The following is a 27,064-nucleotide window of genomic DNA, read 5'->3' as shown; positions in this document are numbered from 1 at the left end:
TAAATATTAATCAGTTAAATTTAAAGGGATATTTAAAATGCTGGAGTAACGCTATAAAAATAAAAGGCTCAATTAAATATTCCATCACCTGAAAAACAATCGACTAAGCAAACACCTTAAATAACAATACCATACCTTATAGCCCAACATAGTAAAACCACTTACAAGTGATTTCAATAACCCCTTAAACATATCCGATAAAAAAGCTAAATTATAAAAATAATAAATATAATTAATGAAATCCTATTATAAAGAATATTGGTAATTCTGTTTTTTTACTTGTGAATTTATATTTTGGTGATTGTGCATGAAGATCGCTGAGCAGTATTTGGTGATATGTAGCAAAATCTACATACCGATCCATTTTATTGTATGTTTTTGGAACTATTGTTAAGAATTACTTATCTAGTATATATGTTCCTTGTTTATCTGTCTATCTATAACTGTCAGTCACTATGACAAATGTTTATCAATAGCGGTGGCCGATGACCAATTTTATGTGAATCATATTCTAAATGCTCATAAACTAATTTGATATTTGAAGGAATCGAGTTGTTTTTATAATTATTTATCATTAGTACTCTTATATAACTACTATAATAAAAAAATATCAAAATATATAATGCCTGTAAGTACATTTCCAAGTTTCTCCTCTTATAAAGTATAATAAGTATTTAAAACTTTATGATATTTACAGGCCTATCACTCAACGTTAGTAGAATATACGCAATCAGTTGGCAATTTAGCCTTACTGCCAATCCGTACTACCTTCCGAGGACCTGCACCGTTAAGCCCTAAAATAGAACTGGATATAATTGATGAAGCACTTAATTATTTTAAAGCAAACGTATTTTTTAGATTCTATGAAATTAAGGTAAATTAAAATCACCTTCACTCTGTATCCCGCACACACGGAATTTAGTGTTAAGACACTCTGTTCCCCACTTTCTGTCAAAGTCTGGAAGCATTGCGTGTTGTGTGCCGAAATTCAATGCGGCGCTTTCACCCTACACCAGAGCGAAGAAATTGAAATATAAATTTAAATAAATATTTTATTTCCTTGATTTAGGATCAAACCTACAACCATTTACAGTCACATTTTATACCCCTGTGCCACATCTGGCCTCAAAGTGGAAGAGATTAAAGTAACTTTATTTTATTAAAAATACTTCAAATATCACGATTTGCTTGTTGGTGTCATAATTATCTTGAAATGATTTTCATATTATATTTTTACTTTAAGATTGTTTTCCTTTACAGTCTGATTCTGACAGAGTGCTCATTTATTTGACTCTTTATATTTCTGAATGTCTGAAGAGGTTACAAAAATGCTCTAATAAAAATCAAGGCCAGCAAGAGATGTACATGTTAGCAATATCTAAGTTTGACATTCCAGGGGAACCAGGATTTCCATTAAATTCTGTGTATGCTAAGCCTTCTAGTCCTCAAGAGTCAGGTTGCTATATTATATTTAAATATGATTTTACGTCATCCCATATATAGCAGTACACTTTTCAGCCTATTTTATAAGACATTGAATGTTATGTGGTGGAAATTAATGCCGCACTTTATCTTTATATAGGACTAGGAAAATGGAAATTGAACCTACCACTATCACATTTATAGTCAGATCAGCAGCTGTGCTACAATAGCTTTATAACAAAAGAACTATGACATTAGTTCTTTTGTTATTATGTATTGTACAATTTGAATGTTTTCTTGCTTATATTTTTTATGGAATTTTCAGATTTAATGAGACAGTATTTGCAACAATTGAGACATGAAACAGGAGGTAGAGTATGTGAAAAGGTAATTCTGGATTGAATTTTTTTTTATAATATAATGCAGTACATCTCAAAAATTTTTAAGAAGTAATATTTTGGGGTTGAAATTGTTTTCTACTTAAGGCCTTCTTTTCTTGTTTTTTCATTTGAACTAAAAATATCTTGAAAATTCCAAAATTCTTCAAGAATACAGTTATTTCCAAATATCACAAATATCTGCTGAAATACTGTAAATCGCTGAACATATAGGGAGTAAAATTTATAGGTACCAAGGCCCCTGTCTTTAAAATAGACTACTAGTTGATCTGTTGATTTACACTCTGTATTTCCAGAGAGTTTGCGAGAGATACACTATTTTCCATTATCTGCTGATTTGATTTGACACATTGTGTTGAGATGTATTGTAATTTATCATACTACAATATAAAATAATTCTTTCCCCATAGTGGATATGAAACTCATAAGCATTACATGTATAGTGATACGCTTGTTCCAATGCATCATGGCACCCTCTAGATTTCATTACTTTAATGTATTTTATTATATAGCACTTACAGGCTGGTAGTGTTAACAATTAAATATATAAGTGAGCTATTGCTACATGTTTCAATATATTTTTAAAAAGTATTATTTTTAATTTTAAGGTATTTGCAACAGAAGATGGAAAACCTAGTAAGTGGTGGTTGTGCTTCGCTAAAAGGAAATTCATGGACAAGTCTCTTTCAGGGCCAGGGCAATAAAAAAAACATTTTACATATAAGCATTTAATAAAAAAATAATTCAATTAATAGTAATTCTTAATGTAATTACTTTCTCTATATATGAGACATTTTTAATTATGATACACACTTTTATCAATAAACTCTGAAATATATGTTACTTATTCACAAAAAAAGTATTTTTTTTCATAGCTGCGAGTTAAAGTTTCTAACAAAATATTGTAATATATTTTGGTAAATGTATATAATGTATTTGGTATATTATATATGGTAAATTTTAATAAGGCACTAAATTCATTCAATCAGTAAAATCTTGGGACTTCATTCTAAGTTTGCCATTAATGGTTTGTTGTATATATGTAGCTATGTTATATATATATATATATATATATATGTATTTATGTTTGTGTATATTTAATATCTTATTAGTTTGTATATATTATATTGTATTTATTATATATATCTGTATGTATTTTGAAAATTGATATATATATATATATATATATATATATATATATATATATATCTATTATTTTAAACTTTTTGCACACCTACATATTTTGATCTCCCACATGACAGGTTGGCTGGTAGAAAATGCTTCATAGCGTTAAGCCCGCCTATTGTACATTTTTTTTTTAATTTTTTGTGCAATAAAGAATATAAATAAAATAGCAGTAAAAACAGTACAAATATAACAAATTAATTTTATATATTATAATAAAATAGAGCATATTTAAGTGAAAAAAAAAAAGGAATATTTTGAGCTATTGTTTAAATTACATTCCATATTCCTTAATAAGTTGTCCTGCAATAACTAGCCTTTGTATTTCCGAAGTGCCTTCATATATTTCAGTGATTCTTGCATCACGGTAGTGACGTTCTGCTGGCATGTCGGACACATAGCCCATGCCACCTAGAATCTGTAACAAGAGAAGCGATTTAATGATTGACTTAAAATAGTAATTGATAGCGGAAAATAGGAATTGGCTGTCGAGGTATAGCAGTACAATATCTGGTCGTGGTTGCGCTCTTTGGACGAATGAATTATTTACAACTTCCCTTTGGTTCGCACAAGACAGAAAGCAGCATCAAGTTCCATCTCCCACCATGTCTCATACATGTCATGCGAAAAATGGAGAATGGAGTGTCTTAACACTCGGTTGCCTTTGCCTACCCTGCTACATACGGGAAACAGGCCCCGGACCCCGGGCCCTTTTGTAAGACAAAGTGCAGTGTTAAATTATACCACTGGATACCCAACATTTTGGCATTTTGGCAAACGGAAGATGGACAATACACGTCTTGAAATTAGGTTTGCTCTATCTACCCTCCTATAAGCGGTATACAGCGTGATGCTAAAAAAACAAATATATTTTTTAATTACCTGTATACATTGATGAGACGTAAATGTAGCAGTTTCAGATGCCGCCAACTTTGCCATGGCTGCTTCTTTGGTATAAGGTTTCTTATTGTCTTTCAACCAAGCCGCCCTCCAAGTGAGCAGCCTGGCTGATTCTAGCTGCAGAACCATGTCCGCAAGTTTGTTCTGGATAGACTGTAACTTCGAGATTGGTTTGCCGAATGCCATTCTCTTTGAAGCATAATCCACAGCTACGTCTAGTGATGCCTAAAATTTTTATAACATGTTATATTTCTTTTATGCTTCGCGAATTATATTGTATGGTAGGTATACGAGACACTACGTTTCCCACGCACCGTTCACTTTTAGAGAGACTGCGTGGTAAGTGGCGGAACTCAACACCGTATTTTGTTTTATTACCAGAGCGATGAAATGTAAAGTAAATAATTAATTTAATCGAGCATGAATCAATCTCATAAATACATAATTACACTTTACGCTCTGATGATGCGTCACATCGGTCTCAATTGAAATTATAATAATTTTCATTAAAATTTACTAAGAAATTCAGTATTGCAGCGGCACTAGCGTCTGACTGATATCACGACAGTTGTTGCTTCGATTTTCACACAGGAAATGAAATATAGAATATTTTCATTTCCTCGCTCTGGTGACAAAGCCAATGTTCGGCGTTGAACTTCGCAAAACGCAATACCTTAAAAATTGTGCAGAAAGTGGAGAACGGAAGTGTCTTATCACTAGGTTCCCAGGTTAACACCACAGCCCCGGGAAATACAAAAACAAGAAATTCTAGCATAGTGTAAAACAATGTCTTCATGCTAAAATACTTAGAACAATCAATTTGCACAACAGATATTAATGTAGTTATCAGTTTTTCACTAAAAAACAAAGTGACTCAACAGTAAAGTTGATTTCTATGATACATGCATATTATATTAGTGTTGTTGAAGCAAGCAAAACTGCAAGTAGAATAATTTTTTATCACTATTATATTATTTTATTTTATTTTTTATACTATGTCCTTTCAAACCCATTCTCCTTGCCTTGTGGAATGCAAATGGGCTTTCTAACCATACTCCAGAGGTAACAACTTTTCTGCACAAGTATAACATTGACATCATGTTAATATCTGAAACACATTTCACCACTAAAAGTCATTTTCATGTGCCAAAATACAATGTCTATTACACAAACCACCCAGATGGCACAGCGCACGCAGGATCCGCCATACTGGTTAAAAGTAATATGAAACACCATGTTAATAACCCTATTACCCGTGACGAAACTCAAGCAACAGTTATCGTTATTGACAGTTCAAATGGCCCTGTACTGATTTCAGCTCTCTACATGCCCCCCAAACACAACCTTAAAACTGAGCAATATTCGTCTTTATTTAGACAGTTTGGCAACCGATTTATTGCTGGAGGTGACTACAACGCCAAACACACCGACTGGGGCGCACGAGTCACAACAACAAAGGGGCGAGAACTTATGAAAACCGTGCAAAGTCTAAATCTTAGCGTTAAATCCACCGGCAAGCCGACCTATTGGCCGACTGATCTGAAAAAGAAACCCGATCTTGTGGACTTTTTTGTCACTAAAGACTCTCAACTGCGGCTCTTCACTGTTTTTCTACCTATGATCTATCGTCAGATCATACTCCTGTTCTAGCCGAACTCCACAACGTCCCTGTGAACGTGGTTAAGCTATGCAAAATCCACTCAAAAATGACTGATTCATCTTTGACTCAAAAATGAATATTTCAGAAAAGTTATTGGAAACTCACTGCCCCAGCGCATTCCTCTTAAATCTAATAACGACATTACCACAGCTATTGAAACTTTCAATAAATGCGTACAGTCAGCTGCCTGGGAAGCGACTCCCCAGCGTACCGCCACATTAATTATTCCGACTTATCCACAAATAGCAATTGACCTGATTAAAAAAAAAGACAATTCAGAAAGAAATGGCATCTTACTCAACACCAAGATTACAAAAAAGAGTTCAACAAACTTATCAAAGATGTCAAAACTCTTCTCGGAGATATTACAAATGTAGATTACTCCCTGTGGAAAGCCACTAAATCCCTTAAAAGACTGATGGTATTCCAATCACCACTACGCCGCGACGATGGTTCTTGGGCGAAGAGTGATACTGACAAATCCCTTCTTTTTGCAGAGCACTTACATCGTGTATTCACCCCAAACTCAGCCTCTGGCTCTACCAAAATTAATGTGCTTCCGTTACACCATCTATAAAAAATTTTGAAGAAGTTACTTCTACTATCAAGAAACTTTCGTTAAACAAAGCTCCCGGCTATGACTTAATTACGACAAAAGTCATGAAAGAGCTACCCTATTTGGCTATGCTCTTGTTAACCGAAATATTCAACGCTATCTTGCGGCGAGAATTCATACCCGCTCAATGGAAAGTAGCCGAGATTATCCTCATTCCCAAGCCTGGCAAAGATCCGAATAATGTCACATCTTACCGGACGGTAAGATTACTGCCTGTAGCTTCAAAAATCCTGGAAATACTTATTTTAAAACGATTATCTTCAGAACTCACCAGAAGAAACATTATCCCATCTCATCAGTTTGGCTTTCGCGAAGCTTATGCAACTATTGAACAAGTTCATCGTGTGGTCGAAAAAACATATGACGCATACGAACACAGGAAGTATTGCTCCGCGGCATTTCTAGATATATCACAGGCATTCGATAGTGTGTGGCACGAAGGTCTCCTGTACAAGATTCGTCAAACCCTCCCCTTTAGATATTTTCTCATTATAAAATTATATCTTCATCAAAGACACTTTTATGTTAAGCACGGCGAAGACAGAACTGGGCTGTTCGAAATCAAAGCAAGTATTCCACAGGGCAGTGTAATGGGCCCTGTCCTTTATCTAATTTACACCTTTGACTTACCAACTACAGACGAAGTTCTTGTGGGGACATTTGCCGATGATACTGCCTTAATAGCATCTCATGAAAATCCAGCAACAGCGTCAGAAATGCTACAAAAAAGTTTAAATGACATATCAGTGTGGCTAAAGGACTGGAGAAATAAAGTTAACGAAACCAAATCGGTGCATGTAACTTTTGCTCTTAGACGCGATACTTGCCCCAGTGTCGAACTTAACGGAGTAATAATCCATCAATCAGAAAGCGTGCGCTACTTGGGCATATATTTAGACAGACGTCTTACATGGAGAAAGCACATTTTTGTAAAAAGAAACGCTCTTAGTGTACACATCCGAAAGCTTTATTGGCTCTTGTCACGGAAATCTAAACTCTCGTTGCATAACAAACTTCTCCTGTACAAAGTTATTCTTAAGCCTATGTGGTCTTATGGAGCGGAAGTATAGGGGACTGCAAGCAACTCAAACTTAGACATAATCCAACGCTTTCAATCAAAAACTCTTCTAGCTGCCTTCTAACTAGCCTGCAAATTAATGAATCCAGCTAGCTCATTTAAAAGACTTAAAAGGAGGACCCCACAGGATCTTCTGCAATCATAAAATAGGATCTCTCAGGAGACCATTACATTATGTGTTTGTGCCAATGGGTGTATACCACCAATGTCTTTAAGCTCCTAACCAGCAACAGCTTAATGCCCAGATGAGGCAGTTGCAGGTTTATTTGCTGTTAAAAAAAAAAAAAAATCACTATTATATAAAACAAGTAAAATTTTCCTACCTGTGCTATACCTAATGCCTGGGAAGCTATACCTATCCTTCCTGCATCTAATGTCATCATGGCAATTTTGAAGCCAGACCCTGGCATACCAAGAATATTTTCCTTAGGGATTGCACAGTCTTCAAACATGAGTGAACAAGTTGAGGACCCTCTAATTCCGAGCTTGTCTTCCTTTTTACCTAACTCTAATCCGTTTATTGGTTTAGGTACAATAAATGCAGATATGCCTTTATGTTTCAGACTTTTGTCTGTAGTAGCGAAAACTACTGAAGCTTTGCTCTCATAACCATTAGTTATCCAGCATTTGGTGCCATTAAGAATCCACTTGTCACCAACATCTTTAGCTGTTGTGGATGCCGCACCTGCATCTGAACCATTACCAGGTTCAGACAGGGCAAAGCAACCAACTATTTCTCCTAAATTAAATAAATTACATAAAATAAGTACTGATTTACATTGTCTCAGCCATTTAAAAAGTAATGAAAATATTTGTAACATTTAGGAATGATCTTTTTTTTTTAAAGTAAAAAAAAATATATTATTTCCCATTTAATTAAAAATTCTATGTTTTATGAAGACAGTTAATGTGCTAAAATTAAATGAATAACCAACCTGTACAAAATGGTGTTACAAATTCCTGTCTTTGCTTATCATTCCCCCAGTGGATAACAGGACCTAGGTAGAGAGAATTGTTTACAGACATTATCACACCAGCTGATGCACAACCTCTGGAAATTTCCTCTAATGCAATTGCATATGCAAGATAATCTAACCCTGAACCTCCCAACTCCTCAGGTGTAGCTATCGCCATAAGTCCTAGTTCTCCCATTTTTTTAATAGCATCTTCTGGATATAAATGATCACGATCATATTTAGCTGCATTAGGCTTTAATTCTTGTTCAGCAAAATCTCGACATGTTTTGTATAACATTTGATATGTATCTGGTAAAGCTGATAATGAAGCTATACATCTGGATCCACGTAAAGTTGACGGTACTGAAAAAAAAACATGAAAATACTTACTGAAAATGTATAATATTATTTTAATGAATAGTTAAGTATTTATAGAATAATATATTTTAGCCGTTTTAACTAACCGAATGAGAAAGATTTTGATAACAATTTCAGCATGTTGAAGTTAATATAGAAACACTACGTAGTTACGTACAAAACAAAATTAAATACTTTAAAAATACTAACAACCGGTTTAATTAAACTTTAACATATTGTTTGAAATTTGAACACATTGTTGGACTTTCGACAGTTACGATTAGGCCCGGTCGACTTCCTTAGGAGCTTTGGGCGACATACCTACGGGGGACCCAAGTCCAGTTGCTATATTAAAGTAAAACTACTAATTAGTAGTTTTTCTAAGAGTATTTTTTTAAGAATTTAATTTTAATTCACGATTTAGTTACTTAATGTTTAATAAATAACTTTCTTTATAATATTTTATGTATGCAAGGCACCATGATAAAATGTTTTTCGATATGAGAAACAGTTTATGTAACCGGTATTTAAAGTACGGTAGTAGGATTATGTTTTGATATGGCAATGGTATTATTAGCATTTGCAAATGGCGAACATACTACTGCGACTTAAACAAGCAACCTGTTTTAGCATTTCTGTTGTATTTTATATTTAGATTTCTATTGTTGTTCAGTTGTTCTCTCTGTTTGAATATTTGGATCTAAAATATGGGAGACAATTTGAAAAGTAGATGCCTCAAATGTCCCCTCGTGAAGATCCTGAAATTAAAATATATAGGTTCCCTAGTCCAGGTCCTACCAATTCACACCGGTAAGTAATCATTAAGTATTAACTACTCTAGATAAAGTCATGTCTTAAATGTTGTACTTGGGCCAAGTTTTGGTTCCCCGAAGGCCCATGGTATTCTATCGATTTTCAGAAAAAAATGTATGGTGAACATAGAATGTTATGTTGCCACCATTTTGAAAGGGCTTCGTTTGTCAATTTTATTGAAAAAAAAAATACTGTTTAGAAAAACTGTTCTATTTATGTACATATTAGTAATCATACATTGGCAATGTATTTTCATCCAATTATATTTTATTTTCAGAATCAGCTAATCAAAGATTTAAAATTTTCCACTGAACAACCAGGGACATCACATTTTCCTGCAAATGTTATACCAGGACCGTTGCAAAGAAGGGTATTGACAAGTATTCAAAAGGTAATTCAAGTATATTATTTATTGATACTGGTTCACTTGTAATGACAAAAAAACATTTGTCATATAATGTTAAAGAAGACAAAATAGAAGGTTACCAAGACCATGGTAAACATGGTAGATCTCCAAATGAAGTTACACATGCACTCGTGTTTATGCTGGGAGGCATAAGAAGAAAAATTAAGCAGCCTGTTGCATATTATTTGTCAGGCTCCAATGTGACAGCAGATAGATTATCTGTTCTAATAAAAGAAGTAAGTTCTAATTCTCATATATCAAATATGCCTATAAGTGAGAACTTGATTTATAAAATTAGTTGCTTTATTTATTATTTGTGTTTTTGTTTCCAGATTATACAAAAATGTTTTGAAAATGGTTTACATATAGCAGCCACAGTTTGTGATATGGGCGATGTTAATAGAAGATCACTAAAGATTTTGGGTGCTTCAAAAGAAGCTCCTTATTTTATGTTTCAGGGAAAAGAAATTATAACAATATTTGATCCACCTCACCTACTGAAATGCTTCAGAAATTTATTTTTAAAATACAATATAAAATGTAATACTAATATTACATCAAACAATGTTGAAGGATAAGGTAATTTTATGTTATCATAATTTACATAAAAATTACATTTTTTTTTTAATTTATTACTATCAAAAATATGCATAAAGCACAAATATGCATAGTCCTGTCAAAAGTACGAGTTTCTAGTTACTAATAATTAAATGAAAGTTGAAAAAAATATTTTTTAACATAAAGTCTCATTTATTACATTATAGGTATAGCCAAATGGGAACACATAGTAAATTTCTTCCAAATAGACAATGGTGATGGAAATTTTGTATTCGCACCCAAATTAAAACAGGATCATATGTGTCCAAATGCTAAGCAGAAAATGAGGGTGAACCTTGCTGCTCAAGTACTAAGTCACTCAGTTGCCGCGGGGATGTTTGCCAAAACATCTCAAGGTATTGTTTTAACTTTTTTTTCTGTTTATTGGTTCACAAAACAAATATAGTCTGGCAAATATGTTATTGATAATGGGAAGCACGCGCGGCAAATTGCGCAGTATACTATGCGCAGAGAACGTTCGATCAGTGTTACCCTGTTATGTTGTTTTACCCCACGCTTAGCAAATCACATTTACCTATACGATAATTAAAATATCTGTCTATCATGTTTATGTTGTAGTTAATTATACAAAACTAAAATTTTATGAGGATACGTAAATATCGAAAAATAATCAGCTGTTCCATACATTGTTGTCGAGAATAAAATCAAGACTAGCCCGAAAAGTATAATCATTTTTTTTTTGTCAATAAATAATTAATCAATTCTAAGCTTCTGCTTATATATCTAATGGCACATGATATTTATCTATATATATATATATATATATATATATATACACACACTTATGTACAACATAAACATTCAGTATGTAAATACAAGCTTATATACAATGCAATATGAATAAAGAAATATGTGGCAATATTTAAGATTATATATATAAATAAAATATTGGGCAAATTATTTAAATAAATTTTGGGGAAAAAAAAAATGAGAGTGAGGTATCCCTTTGCCATACAAGTTACTGTGCGTCAGTGTGAGCGCTACGTCCTTACAGGAAATTCGCACCCACACATCTTTAAAGGTACTATCGAGCTCACACTATATTGTTCAAACAAGAATATAATTAATTGTAAACAAAAATGCCTTTTACCATTTTGATTATTTGCTTTATTATTTGTTAATTTTTATTTTTTACTTTCTTGCATGCATTAATTAACGTTTTAAATAAAACGGTAATAAAATTTTGATTTAATTTGGAGATATAATTTATTAACATCATTTATTTGTTAAGACCTGTATTTCCATTATTTAAAAAAATTTTTACTTACCCATAAGTTGATTTTGCATGTTGCCTAACGCCAAAATCTTGTATTTGTTTGCTTGTTTTATATATTAAATTTACTTTTTAAATTTTACTTTTTTTATTGAATTTGGATTGAGAAGATTTGTATGTGGCCTCATTATAATAATTTAATACAGTTTTTTATTTATTTTTTCAATTTACCATATCTTCATTTTGCATGTTGCTTTGGTGTTTTTTACTAATTTTTATAATATTACTAGATAAATATGCTCTACTACGCCATTCCGCATATATGATGCTATCATATGATATTATATTCATATTTCATAGTAATGAACTGATAGCGTTGCACTCGACTGTACCGTAGCCCGGTCACACCCCGCAACGATTCCCCGCGAGCCCTTACGGGGAATCGGTCCGGCGTGAGGGGGTGTCTATGTGCAGACATCAAAATACGCTTTCTGCGCAATTTGCCGCGCGTGCTTCCCATTATCAATAACATATTTGCCAGACTATAACAATCTAAATAAATTCACATAAAGAAGAAATCACAAACATGGTAATTACACATGAAAACCTAAAATAGATAGATATATATGTAAAAATAAAATATTAAATATTAATTAACATTTTTAAAACATAAACACAGAGAAATTAAAAAAAATCTTATAGTTACGACTAAAATTGAATTAATCTTAAAACTAAACCATTTCTTTAATTTTCTTTTAATTGCTTAAACAAGAAGATTCATCTAACAATGACATGTTGATTTTAGTTTCTGTAACATGATCTTTATTAGCTCTTGTAATTTTCAGGATTGCTACCTGGAGAGGCAACAGTCACTGCAAATTTAGTATCAAATATGGATAAATTATTTGACTGCTTAAATAGTGATTCTGCAGATCGAAAGAAAGGAAAGCCACACTGTACCAACATGACTGACAATTCTCCCCATTTGGATCATTTGAAGAAAATGTATGACTTTTTTGAAAATTGTACATTTGTAGGATGTCATAGCTCGCCCCCATCTAAGGAAGGTTGGATATGGACAATTAAAGGTATCCTAAGGTTGTATAATAATTTAAAAATAAAACATAAAATAAAAGCTTTATGTACTCGCCGTCTTCAGCAAGATTCTTTAGAAAATTTGTTTGGCACTATTAGAGGGAATTGCGGATCAAATTATAATCCAACTTCAGGGCAATTTGTTGCTGGCCTGAAGACGGCGATTTTATCCAATCTTGCTCATTTGGGGTCAAGAAACTGTAAAATAGATGATTGTAGTTCTATGTCAGATTACAAGGAATTTTTAACCACAACCTCTCCCACAGGCACATGCACAGAATCAGAAAGTCAAATTGTTTCAGAGATGCTCTCATTTGTGGAGTCATCCTTTCAAGAAAGTGTATCTGATGCACAAGAATTACAAGCTTGTGCATATGTCTGTGGATTTTTATTAAAGAACCTTGGCAATAAATGCAAGGTTTGTGATTCAGTTTTAAAACTTAAACATACCGATAATGTATTATTGTACACTTTCATGGATTTCAAAGAATATGATAATGCTAAAAAGAAGTTAAACTATGTATCTGAAGATTTTATTAGATGTGTTGAGAACTGTGCCACAATGTGCAATAATTTATTCGAAACATTATCATATTCTTTAAACCTCAAAAAACTGGTAATTTGTAAATTGGAAGAAGATGTAAATTTTAGTTTTCTTGCCCAATGTGAGGAACATTTTAAAGAAAATGTTCATTTTATATGTAATAGTGTCTTCCACATAACAGTAAAAAGATTTTGTACAGTTAAAAATAGACAATTTGCAGATTATCAGAAATCGTTAAAAAGGAAAATAGATATATTAAAAAATAAGTAATGGTATATTAATGTTAGATTTAAATCAAATCAGCTTCACGCTGTATCCCGCACATAGCAGGGTAAGCAGAGGGAACCTGGTGTTAAGACACTTTGTTCCCCACTGTAGAGTGACAGAACTCAACGCCGCGCTTTGCCTCGACTGTATTAAATTCATTATATCTATTTTATTATTTTTATCATTATCTGTAATTGTTTTGTTATTGTTTCTAACATGTAAGGGCAAGTTTGTCTTGTTGCAATATTGTTATCATTAGCAGTTTATTTTAATTGTTTTAATTGTTGTCTATTGAATATCATGCAAGATAGCTGCCAGCTAATGTAATAGTTAAATATACTATTGACTCTTCTCAGCAGAACTGCCTACCGAACCGGTGGTAGCTTTTTGTTTATATGTCGACGATTCAAAAGTGCTTATAATTGTCTATTTAAATGTAAAATATATTGAATTTGTTTATAAGCAATAAAAAACATTTATAGTATTTATTCGTTTTATTTCTGCATTATTTTTTATTATTGTACCATAAATTATTCAGACTTTCAAACTCATTTGGAGGTATTACATGATTTAAATAATAATACTTCCAAATGATTTTGAAAGAGTAGTAATTCTGGCTTTTGAATAAAAATCGATTTAAAGCCAAATTTTGAATTTCCCGCAAATTGTGTTTTGGGGGCAGGCACAGAAATGGCAGCAGCATCGTTTTGTCACCCATTTTTTAGTATGAAGTGAACATTCTTTGAGTAAATGTGTTCTGTGGTTACGATAGTGTAGGAACTATTTATATAATACTAGATAAAAAAATGTATTTAATTTACCTATATAATCTGAACTCCACAGAATTATACGGTAAATAAACTAAAAACAAAAGAGAAAATTTTGTTATTCCTTTTACATTCTATATATCGAGAATAATAATAATTTATTTTTTTCTTGTGAATTAATTTTATTTTTCGATATAATATTTTTGCTTTAACAAAAAAAATACTGTATATTTTAAGAGAAGGCAAAATACGATACGGTACAGTATGCTTACAGTATGTATTTATAAATAATTTAGGCATTTGCTTATTCCAAAATAGAAGAATATATTGTAATCTGTAATTATTTATATACTTCATTGTCATTAATTTTATTGATGACAATTGTCACTGTCAAACAAAAACCAAAAACATAAGCGTTTCGAAAAAAATAATTACAATGATAAAATGGAGATATTCTTAAGATTTGTGCCCACAAATCCATTAAGATTAACAGCATCTAGGATACTCTTAACTCATATTGCTCATTATACTCGGTAAGTAGCAAAAAATCGATAAATTTATATAACTTAAGTATATTACGTACTTAACCTATGATTATTTTTGTCTTTATAGACTCGCTGAAGTAGGAAAGTTAGAAGCGCCAAAGGCATCTGGTAAATATGAAACAGGTCAATTAATATTACACAAAGTTTTTGGATATCGGGGAGTTATACTATTTCCATGGTTAGCGCGAGTATATGATAGAGATGCTTCTAATAAAAAGGAAAACGTAGAAACCTCAGGAAGTGCTGATGCTTCGAGAGACTCTCTTTCTAATGTTGGCAAGGAAGTTAAAGGCAGAACGCATACATTTTATCAAGTTTTAATTGACACAAGAGATGCTCCTTACATAGTAAGTTTATCTTTTATTTCTTGAAGAAACTCCGATGTTACAAAGATTACATGATATCTTGAATTTGGTTTTAAAACACATCTTTCCTTTCCACTTTGATAAAGGATGACTATTAATACTACTACATTTGCCATTGGATGATGTCAACCAAATTCTTTATTTGTAACTGACCACATTGACAAAAAACTAAATACACAGCATATTCATATATATCTTGAATATCTTTAAATAATAAGCTAACAATAATATCAAAGGATATTTCAGCGTGCTCAAACCGAAGCAGTGACATTCCTCGGTAACCAAGAGTCCAGCCGTAGTTTGTATGCAATACCTGGTCTGGACTATGTGGCTCATGATGATATAATACCATATACCTCAGTGGAACGCGTTCCACTACAGCATGAGCTCTTTGACAAGTTTCTTATGCATAATCCTGATAAAGGTGAAGTTTTTTTAATTACATGATTATGAAGTATGTAAAGCATCTACCACATTATAGTAAAAAATCTATCAAATATTTTATTGCGTTTTTTATATTTCATCTATGAAATATACCTATTGTAAATACATAGACACACAGAAGTACCAGGAATGTAATATTTTTGTATTGTGATGTTCTTAAAATGGCTTTTTATATCTTTAGCGCGGCGTTTAGTCCCGCCACACAACACGCAACGTCTCTAGAATTCGGCGGAAAGTAGGGGACGGGGTGTTTTGATCGGGAAAACGTAGTCTCAAGCCAGTTACCCAGCAGGTTCTATGGTTCTCTTTGCCTATTCGATATATACAATATCGCATTGAATCTCTCTGTAGTCTCTGTATATGTTACAGACCCGCCATTCATAGCGCAGGAGACATTACGAGCGTGGCAAAAGAAAAACCACCCATGGCTAGAGCTAAGCGATGTGCACCGCGAGACGACTGAGGGTGTCCGTGTTACAGTTATACCGTTTTATATGGGAAGCCGGGAGTCGCAGAATTCTGCGGTTTATTGGGTAATCTTTTATAGTTAATATAGAATTTACAGTACAGTCGACTAGTTGAGGCCAACCTAAAGTTAGGTGTTCTGTACTTTTGCATATTGTGCGGGAAGAAAATAATCAAAAGTAAGATTTTTTTTAACAATCAAATGCGAAACCATCTACAGCTAAGTTCAGGGCGGCCACGTTTACTTGATTGTACTGTATGTGATTATTATTTTCGTCGTGCTAGTGATGCTACTTTTGCGATTGCGGGTTCTTCAACTCCAACAAGCAGTCTCAAAAATTGAGCCGAAAGTGAGGAATGGAGTGTCTTAACACTAGGTCTTCTTTTCAATAAATGCTCATATTGAAAAAAATATTAATAAGCTACTATTTTTTATATTTATTTCTCAATGATTGATAACTTATGAAATAAAATTTATTGGTCATATATGTTTGTATGCATATGTTGCCAATTTGCGGTATACAAAGTGAGGAACGGTACCTCCGTCGTCCAATGGAGTGTCGTATAAACTATACATATGCACACACAGTGGCGCTACTGTATTCGCCTGGAGAACCTGGGCGCGCAGTCAGTGCAACTGCGCGAGCGCCACTGGCGCATCTTCTCGTTGAGCGGCACGCTGGAGACGGTGCGCGGGCGCGGCGTGGTGGGCCAGGAACCGCTGCTCGCGCGCCACGCGCCCGCCTTCCAGTACAGCAGCCACGTCAGCCTGCAGGCGCCTAGCGGGCATATGTGGTGAATTTATATGGTTATCTTTTTGTTTTCCAGATTGACACTATATTCCGCAGACAGTAAGGTAGACAGAGGGGTCTAGTGTTAAAACACTTCGCTCCTTACTTACAACCGAATTCTCTTGAGTGGCGGAATGCAACGCCGCGCTTTTTCTTGACATCGGAGCGACGAAATGAAAATAATCTATATTTCATATACCCGAATGGGAATCGAACCCATAACCTGTCACATTTTTAAATTGCGTTACATTTCTTGCTATTTTATTTGGTTTATACAGAAACATTCGTATTTTTTGATATTTCATTAAATTTTATACATTGATTTACATATTAAGTATATATTATTTTCCATTACTTTGAAATAAGACTTGAATCTATACCACTAATATCTATATTTAAAACAGGGGAACGTTCAGAATGGAGCGCGAAGATGGCTACACGTTCGACTGTCGCATCCCCCCGTTCTCCCTGGAGAGCAAGCCCGACGAGGGCGCCCCCGTCGCGCCCACCGCCGCCGCGTGAACGCGTCACGTCACACATCACACAGACTAAAAATGATAAATTGCAAAACTAATGTGTTTAAAATAAATGGCTTAAATAATAATTTTATGTATTTGACATATTGAAGCCTCGTAGTTGTTTTTTTTCCAGATATAATTTAATAAAAATTATTTATGATGATGGCTATTAATTAAATTATTATTTTTGTTTATGGCTTTACAGCGTGCCATATGTATTGGTTAAGGCTTATTTTGGGATATAATTATCAAATGTCTTTTGGATACTCATTTTCAAAAAGTTTTTAATATAATGTAGAGATTAAATCTCTTTTAGCGAAATGTGTTTTATATTTTTATGAAAATTCCAAATAAATGTATTTTAAATATGATATGTAGAAATACGGCGACTTATCATTTTTAGTGGATAATTTATCTTGTGCTACTGTGATGATTACGCCCAAGTCATTATTGTTAGCCTGACAATTATAGTATATTTATTATGACCTTAAAGCCATTGTGCTAGGCTGTAATAAAGAAATTCTTAGTTGTTGTAACAAATTTCTAGATCTTTAATAAATTACAGTATTCTGTTAATCTGAATTTTATTTTTGAAGTTATCGTTTAGTTTTATATTTATAAATTTGAGAATGCGCTCGAAATGCAGCTCAAACTTTAAATATTTTCGAAAAATTTACTATAATAATCACTTATTTAATAGATTTCAAATTGTAGGATGATGATCAATGTCAACATCACTAAAACAAACATAATTTCTTCTTTTCTCAGAAATTACATATACATGTATATATTTCATGAATTCTGGTAATATAACAAGTTGGTTTTATTTATAATGATTGAATATTCATACATTTATTATGAAAAGGCAGACAAAAAGATGGTGATTAATTTGGTCACTCTAATACCATCAAAATACTTTTAACTACTATGTATAATAATTTACGCCGCAAAGAGACTTTTACTTGAACGTGCACAAAGAAACCAAAAATAGTTATTTCTTCAAAATTCATACAACTTAAGAGCGTGTTTATAAAAATTAGCCTCACGCTGTATCTCGATATAGTAGGGTAGGCGGAGGGAACAAATTGTGTTTGTGTTTAAAATATAAGGAAGAATTTAAAAAAAAATCTTTCTCTTTCGAGCTCACAAAAAAAAAAAAACACAAACAGATCTCAATTTAATTGTTGTCCTACTTTAAAACTGTTCGAGTTTGCTAGGGTAATTTAAAGAAAAAAATAATGGTAAACTTTAAACAACTCGGTTATTTAGAAAACATTTTAAATAAGTGTAATACAATACATTTTCAGAAAACCTATAAAAATTGTACATCGTACGGGATTTGACGCGCTTCTTGGAATCCGTCTAAGTGCTCTGACCACTAAGCCATACATTCTCATTAAGCAACGTCGAAACTCTTATACGCTTGTTACAACTTATTTTTTCTTCTCTAAAGTGTGGAATAACGTTTCAAATTTGTTAAAAAAAGTGTAATACAAGAACATGTAATGGGTGAAATAAAACACATATTAAATAAATCTAAGCTTTATTACCTAAATTGAAATTTAAATTTCATTTCATTTGTAATTGTAATGTGAAACCCCTAAACTAAAGCTGTACAATATATTTGTACACAATCTCTATATATAAGTTAGTTTTGCAATGACAAATATTTTACAACGATAGTAGTACGTAAGGTGGAGTTTCAATTATTAATTCTTAGCTTATTTATAGTACAGTCGACGAGTCGCGGTCGTTAGGTTTCCTGAACTTTTGCGTATTGTTCAATTTAATTAAATATTATAATAGCCATAAATAATTTATGTAGCTAGTATTTTTTTTTTTGGTTAAATTATCTTTTTATATTATTTAAGGATTACATTCTTATACATCTAAAATATTACAAAGTCTATTTTTATCTCGATATTTGAAACAATAAAATTGAAACCTCCATTTTATGTGTAAAAGCGATTTAAGCTCATATTTACTTAATATTCGTTTTGCCGTCACCATACATCTAGTGGACTATCAATATAAAATGTTCTATAGCTAGAGTACTCAAAAATAATATTAATTAATTTAAAAAAATGTCATAGTATTCATTTAAAAATTATTTTTTCAATAATGACAAAAAAGTCAACAATAATAAAAAAAGGATATTTGTAACGTTTATGTTAATAATTTAATATATATAAAAACAAAACGAAATGTAAAAATAGTGAAAGGTACTTTAGCTACAGTAAAACGCTCTTACGATACAAAGGCACTTTATTATTTCTTTGGTTTAGCACTAATGTATCGATATCGGATCACATCACTATTTACAAACATATCTACATAAATACATGCACATGAATTACAATATTCTTTCGCGTTTTTTTTTCTTTTATTATTAAATATCTTGACTTAATTTAATCTACAACAATTCATAAATAGATTATCTAACAAGCTTAATTATGGAGTTTAGGATTATTACGTAAGCAAGATTTAAGAATACCGACTAAATGTTACGACATACGAACGGTGTCACCGTTCTTAAATGAAAAATAGAAAAAAATGGCTTACAAATATTATTTTGTCACATTGTTTTGTGATGGTGGAAAGGAAAATCAAGCTTTGAATTTCTCAAAAGGGATGCAACATATACATTAAGTTCTACGTAGTAGTACGTAGTTCTAAGTAGACAAATAAACAAAGAAATAGATTTAGAAGTCTGGAAGAAACCCGTGAACCACCACGATTATTTCCAAAACGTCAAAATTCCGAAGACTTTGGAATGAGTCACTTTCAAAGTCTTTAATATAACATGAGCATCAAGTTACACTTTTTTCACAACCACCTCGACTATATCTGAATCAATTTTGGGGATCTAAATTAAGTAAAGGGGAGCGATTACACCAGGACCTTCGTACGATGAAGGAACGTTATCAAGAAGAGCATAGCATTCAGAACAGCTCTCTGCCTTAAGCTTCAAACAGAAAATCAAACAAAAGAAAGTTTTTGTCAACTTAAAAACTAAATAAAATATGATTATCTATAAATATCAGTATAATATACTTGCGTCATATTTTTTTTTACAAGAGTTGATACTGAAATTTCAGTTACAGATTTTAAGTCTTCATGAAAAAATTGAAAAAAGATCATGATCAGACATGCTGTTGTACAGTTACGCCCAATATTAATAATGTATCTCCTATCTCCAGTTAACGTCTATCTCGTACTATCCGACATGTCTATCCAATCACTAACCTGCATGCCTACCTCCATCTCTGTCTATTTCAATCTATGGTAGCAATTTTTGGATTAGGATTGGTTATTAACATTGGGCGTTTGTCAATAATGTATTTTTTTAATCTCTTACATTATAGTAATTACGCAAAGAGAATTCATATAATCATTATTGTACCTCTAAATATGTAGTTTTCGCTTGCTTACGTAATATTACAAATTATGTATTGATGAAGTTTTTACCATATCTGCAGTTTTTGTTTATTTGCCTTATATTAAACGTTAATATTTTAATTTATTTTTAGTTTAAATTTCTATGTTACAAGCAAAGATTGAAAACTAAAACTAAAATAGTAAAATATTATTTTGTTAATACAATAAATACTGTCTAAAGACAATAAGTAATGGCCACAAGTCTACGACTGGCTAATTAATGTCATTGTGTAAAACAAAAGAAAAATGTAAATACATTAATAAGATTTTTTTAGCAACATTAAAATGGATTTTTTCCTACAATAATATATTTTTACGTTAATAAAAAAGATGGATATTAAGATAGGAGATTTTTTTAAAAAAGCATTCTATTCACGTTGGAAATTGCAGGCTATATAATGAGTTCGGCATATTTTTCTAATAACTCCATCATGCTCAATAGCATAACAGCACAGAACTATTTCATTTTAGAAACTACTCATTACTGGGCAAACTCTATAATAAATGCTGCAGACATTTAAAAGATCTCCATAGTGTTTTGTATTTAAATTGTGTAAATCCTATGGGCAATAAAGTATATTGTATTGTAGTGGAATAAAGAGGAACTGGCTTCCGAAGTTGTGTTCAATGACTTTATGTCCATTCTACGATTAAAAACTGCTTGCAAAAATCTATTTGTTAAAAAGAATATTATGAATTTGAATTTGACTTGAAAAGCATTTACATTGGTAACCATACATATGAAGGAAGTTCTACTCATTCCAAACTATATGCACGAGTGCAGTAGTCATTTCAAAGATGATCATAATACAATGATCTTGGGGGCAGATGGGGGAGTATTCACATTAAAATAATTTACATTAGGAAACAACTCATTACCGAGCCTGCTCTATGAGTGTGGCGTACATTCCAAAGAACTCCATACTACGATAGCTCTGAGGGGAGGTGGAGGTAAGAGGGAGGAGGGAGAACAGGGCATTTCTCTAAAACAGCATCTACATTGGTTATTATAATTATAGGAAACTACCCATTATTGAGCCAGCTGTATAATAAAAGCTGCGTACACTCCAAAGAACTCCATAGTGTGATAGCCCAGAGGGGAGGAGGAGGTAAGAGAAAAGGTATATTTCTAAAAAAGCTTTCACATTGGAAACCATACATTATAGAAGCTACGTTTTACCGGGCCAGCTGTATAATGAGCGCTGCACACATCTCAAAAAACTCCATAGTATGGTGACCCTGGGGAGTGGTGGGGATGACGGGGGGGAGGGTCGGGGACGGGGATGGCGCGAGGGGAGATATTTCCTCCTCGGTCTCCTCCTTCTCACCTGAGAGGGACTTGAAATCGAGTAAATAGGATTTGTAATCCACTTGGTACAGTTGAAGCGACATTTTCACATACTTCTGTATCATTTTGTTTAATGTGCGCACCCTGGAATTTTTTTAAAATAAATTAATTACAGCATTTAGAACTTAGTATACATTTTTTTATTATATATGACTAATTCAGAAATAAATCAATGAAAAGTGTCTCCCATTACCACCTTGAAATCTTTTATAAGCATTGACGAGATCCAGAAATTATCTTATTATTAAAAATATTCTTTGGTTTCGAACCCATAATGATACTTTTTAGATAGACACGTGCCAAATTATTATAATTAACGATGTCGTCAAATTGAGAATTCGAAAATGATTTTATTGTATTTATACATATCACGTATATTTTGATACGTAATATTAAGACACAAATAGACACTTTTCATTATAAAGTCACATAGCGAAAGTCGAAAGTCAAATAGACGTAGTAGAGAGAGTATGGAAGAGTATATATTCAAAGTGTTTGTAAAATTGAATAAGTAATTTTTAACTCCACGCTGTATCCCCATATAGCAGGGTAGGTAGAGGGAGCCTAGTGTTAAGGCACTCCACTCACTCACTCCACTCCACCCACTTTCCGCCAAAATCTGGAGACATTGCGTGTTGAGTGACGGAACTAAACACTGCGTTTTACCTCGACACCAGATCCAAGAAATGAAAATATTAAATATTTAATTTCCTCAAATGGGAATTGAACTGTCTGGGAATGGGAGTTGAATTGAACACAACCTGTCGGGTTTACAATCACACTCCTGTGAACCAGCGCCATGACTGGCCTCTATCAATTTTAATAAATTTACTTTATAATATTTATATGTAAAAATGACAATTACCTGACATGGTAAGGGTTTATAACTTTCCATTCATAGTCCAACGCCTTCATTGCTCTGAATACTTCTAGCATTATATCATTTGGCTTACTTTGCGATCTGATACCCAAGTGCCATTTAGCTCTGGAACAAAAATAGAAATAATACTATATTTGTGGGTAGTAGGTTCGATATCCTGAAAAGAATATTTGTTTTGTGAAGTCATGTTATATTTATTTTTGGATTTAATATTTATTTAGCGAAAAAGATACTGATACTGAGGACGTCGTGGCGGTTGTAGGTTCGATTCCCGCTTGGAGAAATGAAATATTTAATATTTTCATTTCTTCACTCTGGTAACAAGGCAAAAGGCGGCGTTGAGTCCTACTACTCAACACGCGATGGCTCGAGATTTCGGCGAAAAGTAGGGAACGGAGTGTTTTAACACTAGGTTCCCTCTACCTACTCTGCTATATGCGGAATACAGAGTGAAAAAAAATTGTAACAGTGTGTCCGGGCACCAGTATAGTATCATAAAATATTCTTTTAAAATTATATTAAAATATGAAGTTGTGTGTCACTTGTGGTTAAGAGGCACGACATTCAATGTTTTATAACTTTTCTTAATAAGTAAACAACTAACTTACCTTTTAACCGGTGTGCCTTTCTGTTTGTCCTGTGCTGGTTGTGCGGCGGGCGAGGTCTTGTCGCGTAGCGGCGCTATACGTTCCGGGTGGGGACGGCCACTTTCAGTATTCGCTGGGGGGGAATTACCTGTAAAAAAATACATCATTAGAAGAAAAACATTATTTTTTTGAATAATACGATGATAAGAAAAAGGAAATGCTGAAGAAACTTAGACAGAAGATACTTGTTCCCCATTTCCCGCAAAATTTTTCGAAACAGGAGGAAATGAAAATAATTCAAATATAATCGAAACAACAACCTCAGTGCACAGTACACATATTATAATTTATTATTAAAAACAAAGAATTTTTTTTTTATTCTTTCATTGTAACTGCTAGTAACTACTGGTTAATAATATGGATATAATGCCCCTTGAGTCGGCAAATAAAGAGTCAGTCTGAGAGACATTGGGCAAAATATACATCTTTTCAACTTCACACATAGCAGGGTATTCAGAGGGAATATGGAAACCTACTATTAAGACACTCCATTCCCATTAAGACACTTCAATCTTCCACTTTCCACGGAATTCTGGAGGCGTTGCTTTTTGAGTGGCAGAACTCAACGCCGCGCTTTGCATCGAAGGCATAAAAATATTTAATTTCCTCGAGTGGGAATCGAACTCACAACCTGTCGCGTTTACACATTTGTTACCCTTCATGTGCGGGATACCGCGTGAGGCTAAAGAAAAAAGAAACTCTTAAACCGGTAGCCCGACGTTTCGAACACTGAACAGAAGTCCGTGGTAACGTTTAGTCCTTTAAAGCGTGTAAAAATCGCTAAAAACACAAAAATCTTGTGTATAACTAATTTCAAAACTTACTTGCAACATAGAAATCCTTTATCTCTGCCTTTGCAGCCTCATCGGCGATCCTCTTGTTATCTATTATCAGGTGATAAGCTATCGCCAGCTGGTCGTGAGGGTCTCCGCTTAGCAATGCGTTGTGGACTTCGTTTTCTTTCACGCCAAACTTGTCGCACACCTCCGATATAGCTTCTGTGTCTATTACACTGCTATCCTGTTATTTATATAATTTTAAACTGGCTTCCGTTCATTGTATTTTAAATAGTAATATTTAATTGAAATTTAGTTGTGGGTTCGAATACCATCGGCTGCCTGTTAGTTTGTGAGTTTGTGTGAGCTAAATTCTTTGTAGAACATATAAAAAGCTTGATTACACAAAGTTTCTCTTCCACATAATTGTATGCAATGGAAAAGATATTCATGATGAAAAGGTCTAATTATAAAGTAAATTAATTACAAACATAAATACTTAGATATATACATCTTTAATTTTAAATGCCATTTATAAAAATATATAGTAAAATAAAAGGAAAAACTATTTGAAAACCTTACATCAAAATCCAGTAAAGTACGTCCAATGTATATAGAATGCCAATCAAAAAAAATCAAACCCATGCAAATTTCTAAACTAATAAAAAACAAGAACAATGCCATTACAACAAAAAAGTTCTAATAATAATCAAACTTATCTATAAATATACACAATAAATAAATAAAAGAGAAAAGATTAGTTACCAACAACTGCTACTTAAACCGAAATACATAGCTGTTAGAAGAACTCAATAATTTTGATTACCACCTGCTCCACAGGAGACGGGAACAAATAACCAGGTAGATCTTTCTGGAACCACTCATGTTTTTTAACATCCTCAATGGTGGCTCGCTTCATTGGATCCACTTGTAACATATTACACAAAAGACTGATAACAGTTTTGTTTAAATACTCTGGTATAGGAAATATTCCTGATTTGATTTTCCTAAATAATGTCGGAACATGTTCATCATCAAATGGTAATGTGCCACAAAGTAGTGCGTATAGAATGACACCGCAAGACCACACATCTACCTCTGGCCCAGCATATAGTTTACCAGATATGACCTAAAAGAAAATAACACAAAAATTTTAAAACGTATAAAATTGGTATAAGTCATAGAGAAGCTTTAGAGATAATAATGTCTTTAACTATTACATACAATATTTTATGAGTACTCTTAAATATTTTTGTTCATATTGAACATAACAAATATGACAATTATGTAGTAGAGGGAATCTAATGTCATATTTAATTTGGACAATCATACCTCTGGAGCTGCATAGTTAGGTGATCCACATGAAGTCCTCAGAAACTCACCATCCATCATCATATTGGATAAACCAAAGTCAGCTATTTTGACATGCATGTTTTGATCTAGTAATAAATTTTCTGGTTTCAGGTCTCTATGGACTATCATGTGTCTATGACAGTAATCTACTCCTGATATTATTTGTTGGAAGAAGCGCCTGGCTTCATGTTCCTGTAGTTTGCCACGTTTCACTATATAATCAAAGAGCTCTCCACCAGAGACATATTCCATAATCATAAATATGTCTGTTGGTGTTGATATCACCTATACAAGAAAAAAGAAATTTATATCCATGGCACCTTTTAACACACTATGTAAACAATTGTAATAAGATATTAAAACTTATACAGTTTTTTGTATAAAAAATAAGTTAGATGCTCAAACAAAGCAATAAACTTATGAATAATGCAATAGATTGTTTTTCTTACAATTCTTACAGCAATAAGTTATTCTGTGTCATTTTAGTTACATATACATAGCTTTAAAATGAGGTTAAATACATTCATGTGTTACATATTACCTGATATAATTTGATTATATGAGGGTGCCTAAAAAGCTTAAGGTTCTGAATTTCACGTCTAATTTTGCCGACCACATCTAGCGATTTGATCTTTTGACGGTTAAGGATCTTCACAGCGACCTTGTGTCTTGTGAGTTGATGTTTTCCGATCTTTACTTTACCAAAAGTACCAACACCTAAAGTAGCTCCTAGTGTATAACATCCGATCTTAACAATGGGCTGGTTGCCACTCGCTACCACTGGTTTATCAGACATTATTTACGACGAATTTTTCAAGTTCAAGGAACAAGGTTGTAATAGGTTGGTCTTAGATCAAGTAATAATTACATAGCAATTTATGTTTGAAAAGCAAACAAAATTATATAGAGGGATAATTAAAGCACTAACTAAGAAATAAACAATGAGGAAAATTGAAAAGTTAAGGTACAAATGACAAAATTTTTGTTCCTAGATTGTCAATGTCATAAAATATATCAAAACATTAGACTATGTCCACATTAATAATGCGGCATAAATGTCAATATCATATATCATAAATTAACAAAAAATACACATTACCGTATTTTATGTTGTAATAATTTAATATTATTACGCTTATTCAATTTTATTTCATATATTATTTTAATAATTTTGTTTATGGTGAAATCTAGCTTTATTT

General features: G+C 32.7%; 4 protein-coding genes across 8 annotated transcripts; 2 read left to right on the top strand and 2 right to left on the bottom strand.

Annotated features, from left to right (window-relative positions):
- The first annotated feature begins 445 nt into the window (after positions 1–445).
- On the top strand, positions 446–2,678 carry Arpc3A (Actin-related protein 2/3 complex, subunit 3A). The gene is made up of 5 exons (XM_085206692.1): positions 446–628; positions 698–874; positions 1,261–1,456; positions 1,748–1,809; positions 2,429–2,678. Exons 1-5 carry the CDS (start codon positions 623–625, stop codon positions 2,522–2,524), a joined length of 537 nt encoding a protein of 178 aa, XP_085062818.1. The 5' UTR covers positions 446–622; the 3' UTR covers positions 2,525–2,678.
- Positions 2,533–8,929, bottom strand: Arc42 (Activator-recruited cofactor subunit 42). Of its 3 annotated transcripts, none has more exons than XM_085206599.1 (5): positions 8,783–8,929; positions 8,195–8,578; positions 7,583–7,998; positions 3,888–4,130; positions 2,533–3,423 (listed from the first exon to the last, which is right to left on the bottom strand). In XM_085206599.1, exons 2-5 carry the CDS (start codon positions 8,511–8,513, stop codon positions 3,280–3,282), a joined length of 1,122 nt encoding a protein of 373 aa, XP_085062725.1. In that variant the 5' UTR covers positions 8,514–8,578; positions 8,783–8,929; the 3' UTR covers positions 2,533–3,279. The 3 variants fall into 3 exon arrangements, with proteins under 3 accessions (XP_085062725.1, XP_085062709.1, XP_085062717.1); XM_085206583.1 differs by having other exon boundaries at positions 8,680–8,922; XM_085206591.1 differs by having other exon boundaries at positions 8,195–8,600; positions 8,680–8,906.
- A 5,736-nt stretch (positions 8,930–14,665) lies between these two features.
- POLDIP2 (DNA polymerase delta interacting protein 2) lies at positions 14,666–17,999 on the top strand. Of its 2 annotated transcripts, none has more exons than XM_085206624.1 (6): positions 14,666–14,828; positions 14,908–15,187; positions 15,452–15,629; positions 16,019–16,182; positions 16,704–16,909; positions 17,310–17,999. In XM_085206624.1, the coding sequence occupies exons 1-6, from the start codon at positions 14,740–14,742 to the stop codon at positions 17,425–17,427; spliced, it is 1,035 nt and encodes a 344-aa protein (XP_085062750.1). In that variant the 5' UTR covers positions 14,666–14,739; the 3' UTR covers positions 17,428–17,999. The 2 variants fall into 2 exon arrangements, with proteins under 2 accessions (XP_085062750.1, XP_085062755.1); XM_085206629.1 differs by having other exon boundaries at positions 16,704–16,922.
- A 950-nt stretch (positions 18,000–18,949) lies between these two features.
- On the bottom strand, positions 18,950–26,887 carry AMPKalpha (AMP-activated protein kinase alpha subunit). 2 transcript variants are annotated; one of them, XM_085206543.1, is made up of 7 exons: positions 26,407–26,887; positions 25,845–26,150; positions 25,339–25,641; positions 24,561–24,756; positions 23,698–23,824; positions 23,075–23,194; positions 18,950–22,293 (listed from the first exon to the last, which is right to left on the bottom strand). In XM_085206543.1, the coding sequence occupies exons 1-7, from the start codon at positions 26,659–26,661 to the stop codon at positions 22,038–22,040; spliced, it is 1,563 nt and encodes a 520-aa protein (XP_085062669.1). In that variant the 5' UTR covers positions 26,662–26,887; the 3' UTR covers positions 18,950–22,037. The 2 variants fall into 2 exon arrangements, with proteins under 2 accessions (XP_085062669.1, XP_085062679.1); XM_085206553.1 differs by having other exon boundaries at positions 25,342–25,641; positions 26,407–26,878.
- Positions 26,888–27,064: the final 177 nt, after the last annotated feature.

Source organism: Heliconius melpomene, chromosome 2 (genome assembly GCF_056956725.1).
Source record: "Heliconius melpomene rosina isolate 202511_hmr_F chromosome 2, ASM5695672v1, whole genome shotgun sequence".
In the NCBI taxonomy this organism is placed as follows: Eukaryota; Metazoa; Arthropoda; class Insecta; order Lepidoptera; family Nymphalidae; genus Heliconius; species Heliconius melpomene.
This window is presented reverse-complemented; position numbering and strand designations above follow the sequence as displayed.

What these genes read in the sequence shown, in the direction of transcription:
- Arpc3A (XM_085206692.1), top strand. An exon ending in TTCTAGTCCTCAAGAGTCAG is followed by an intron (nt 1,457 to 1,747) that starts GTTGCTATATTA and finishes TGGAATTTTCAG; the next exon opens with ATTTAATGAGACAGTATTTG. An exon ending in GAGGTAGAGTATGTGAAAAG is followed by an intron (nt 1,810 to 2,428) that starts GTAATTCTGGAT and finishes TTTAATTTTAAG; the next exon opens with GTATTTGCAACAGAAGATGG.
- Arc42 (XM_085206583.1), bottom strand. Translation starts at nt 8,713, where the DNA reads ATGCTGAAATTGTTATCAAAATCTTTCTCATTCG. An exon ending in TGTAACACCATTTTGTACAG is followed by an intron (nt 7,999 to 8,194) that starts GTTGGTTATTCA and finishes TATTTAATTTAG; the next exon opens with GAGAAATAGTTGGTTGCTTT. An exon ending in CGTCTCATCAATGTATACAG is followed by an intron (nt 3,424 to 3,887) that starts GTAATTAAAAAA and finishes CTCTTGTTACAG; the next exon opens with ATTCTAGGTGGCATGGGCTA.
- POLDIP2 (XM_085206624.1), top strand. Translation starts at nt 14,740, where the DNA reads ATGGAGATATTCTTAAGATTTGTGCCCACAAATCCATTAAGATTAACA. An exon ending in CAAGAGATGCTCCTTACATA is followed by an intron (nt 15,188 to 15,451) that starts GTAAGTTTATCT and finishes AGGATATTTCAG; the next exon opens with CGTGCTCAAACCGAAGCAGT. An exon ending in TATGCATAATCCTGATAAAG is followed by an intron (nt 15,630 to 16,018) that starts GTGAAGTTTTTT and finishes TATATGTTACAG; the next exon opens with ACCCGCCATTCATAGCGCAG.
- AMPKalpha (XM_085206543.1), bottom strand. Translation starts at nt 26,661, where the DNA reads ATGTCTGATAAACCAGTGGTAGCGAGTGGCAACCAGCCCATTGTTAAG. An exon ending in AAAGGATTTCTATGTTGCAA is followed by an intron (nt 23,825 to 24,560) that starts GTAAGTTTTGAA and finishes ATTTTTTTACAG; the next exon opens with GTAATTCCCCCCCAGCGAAT. An exon ending in ATAAACCCTTACCATGTCAG is followed by an intron (nt 22,294 to 23,074) that starts GTAATTGTCATT and finishes AAAAAATTCCAG; the next exon opens with GGTGCGCACATTAAACAAAA.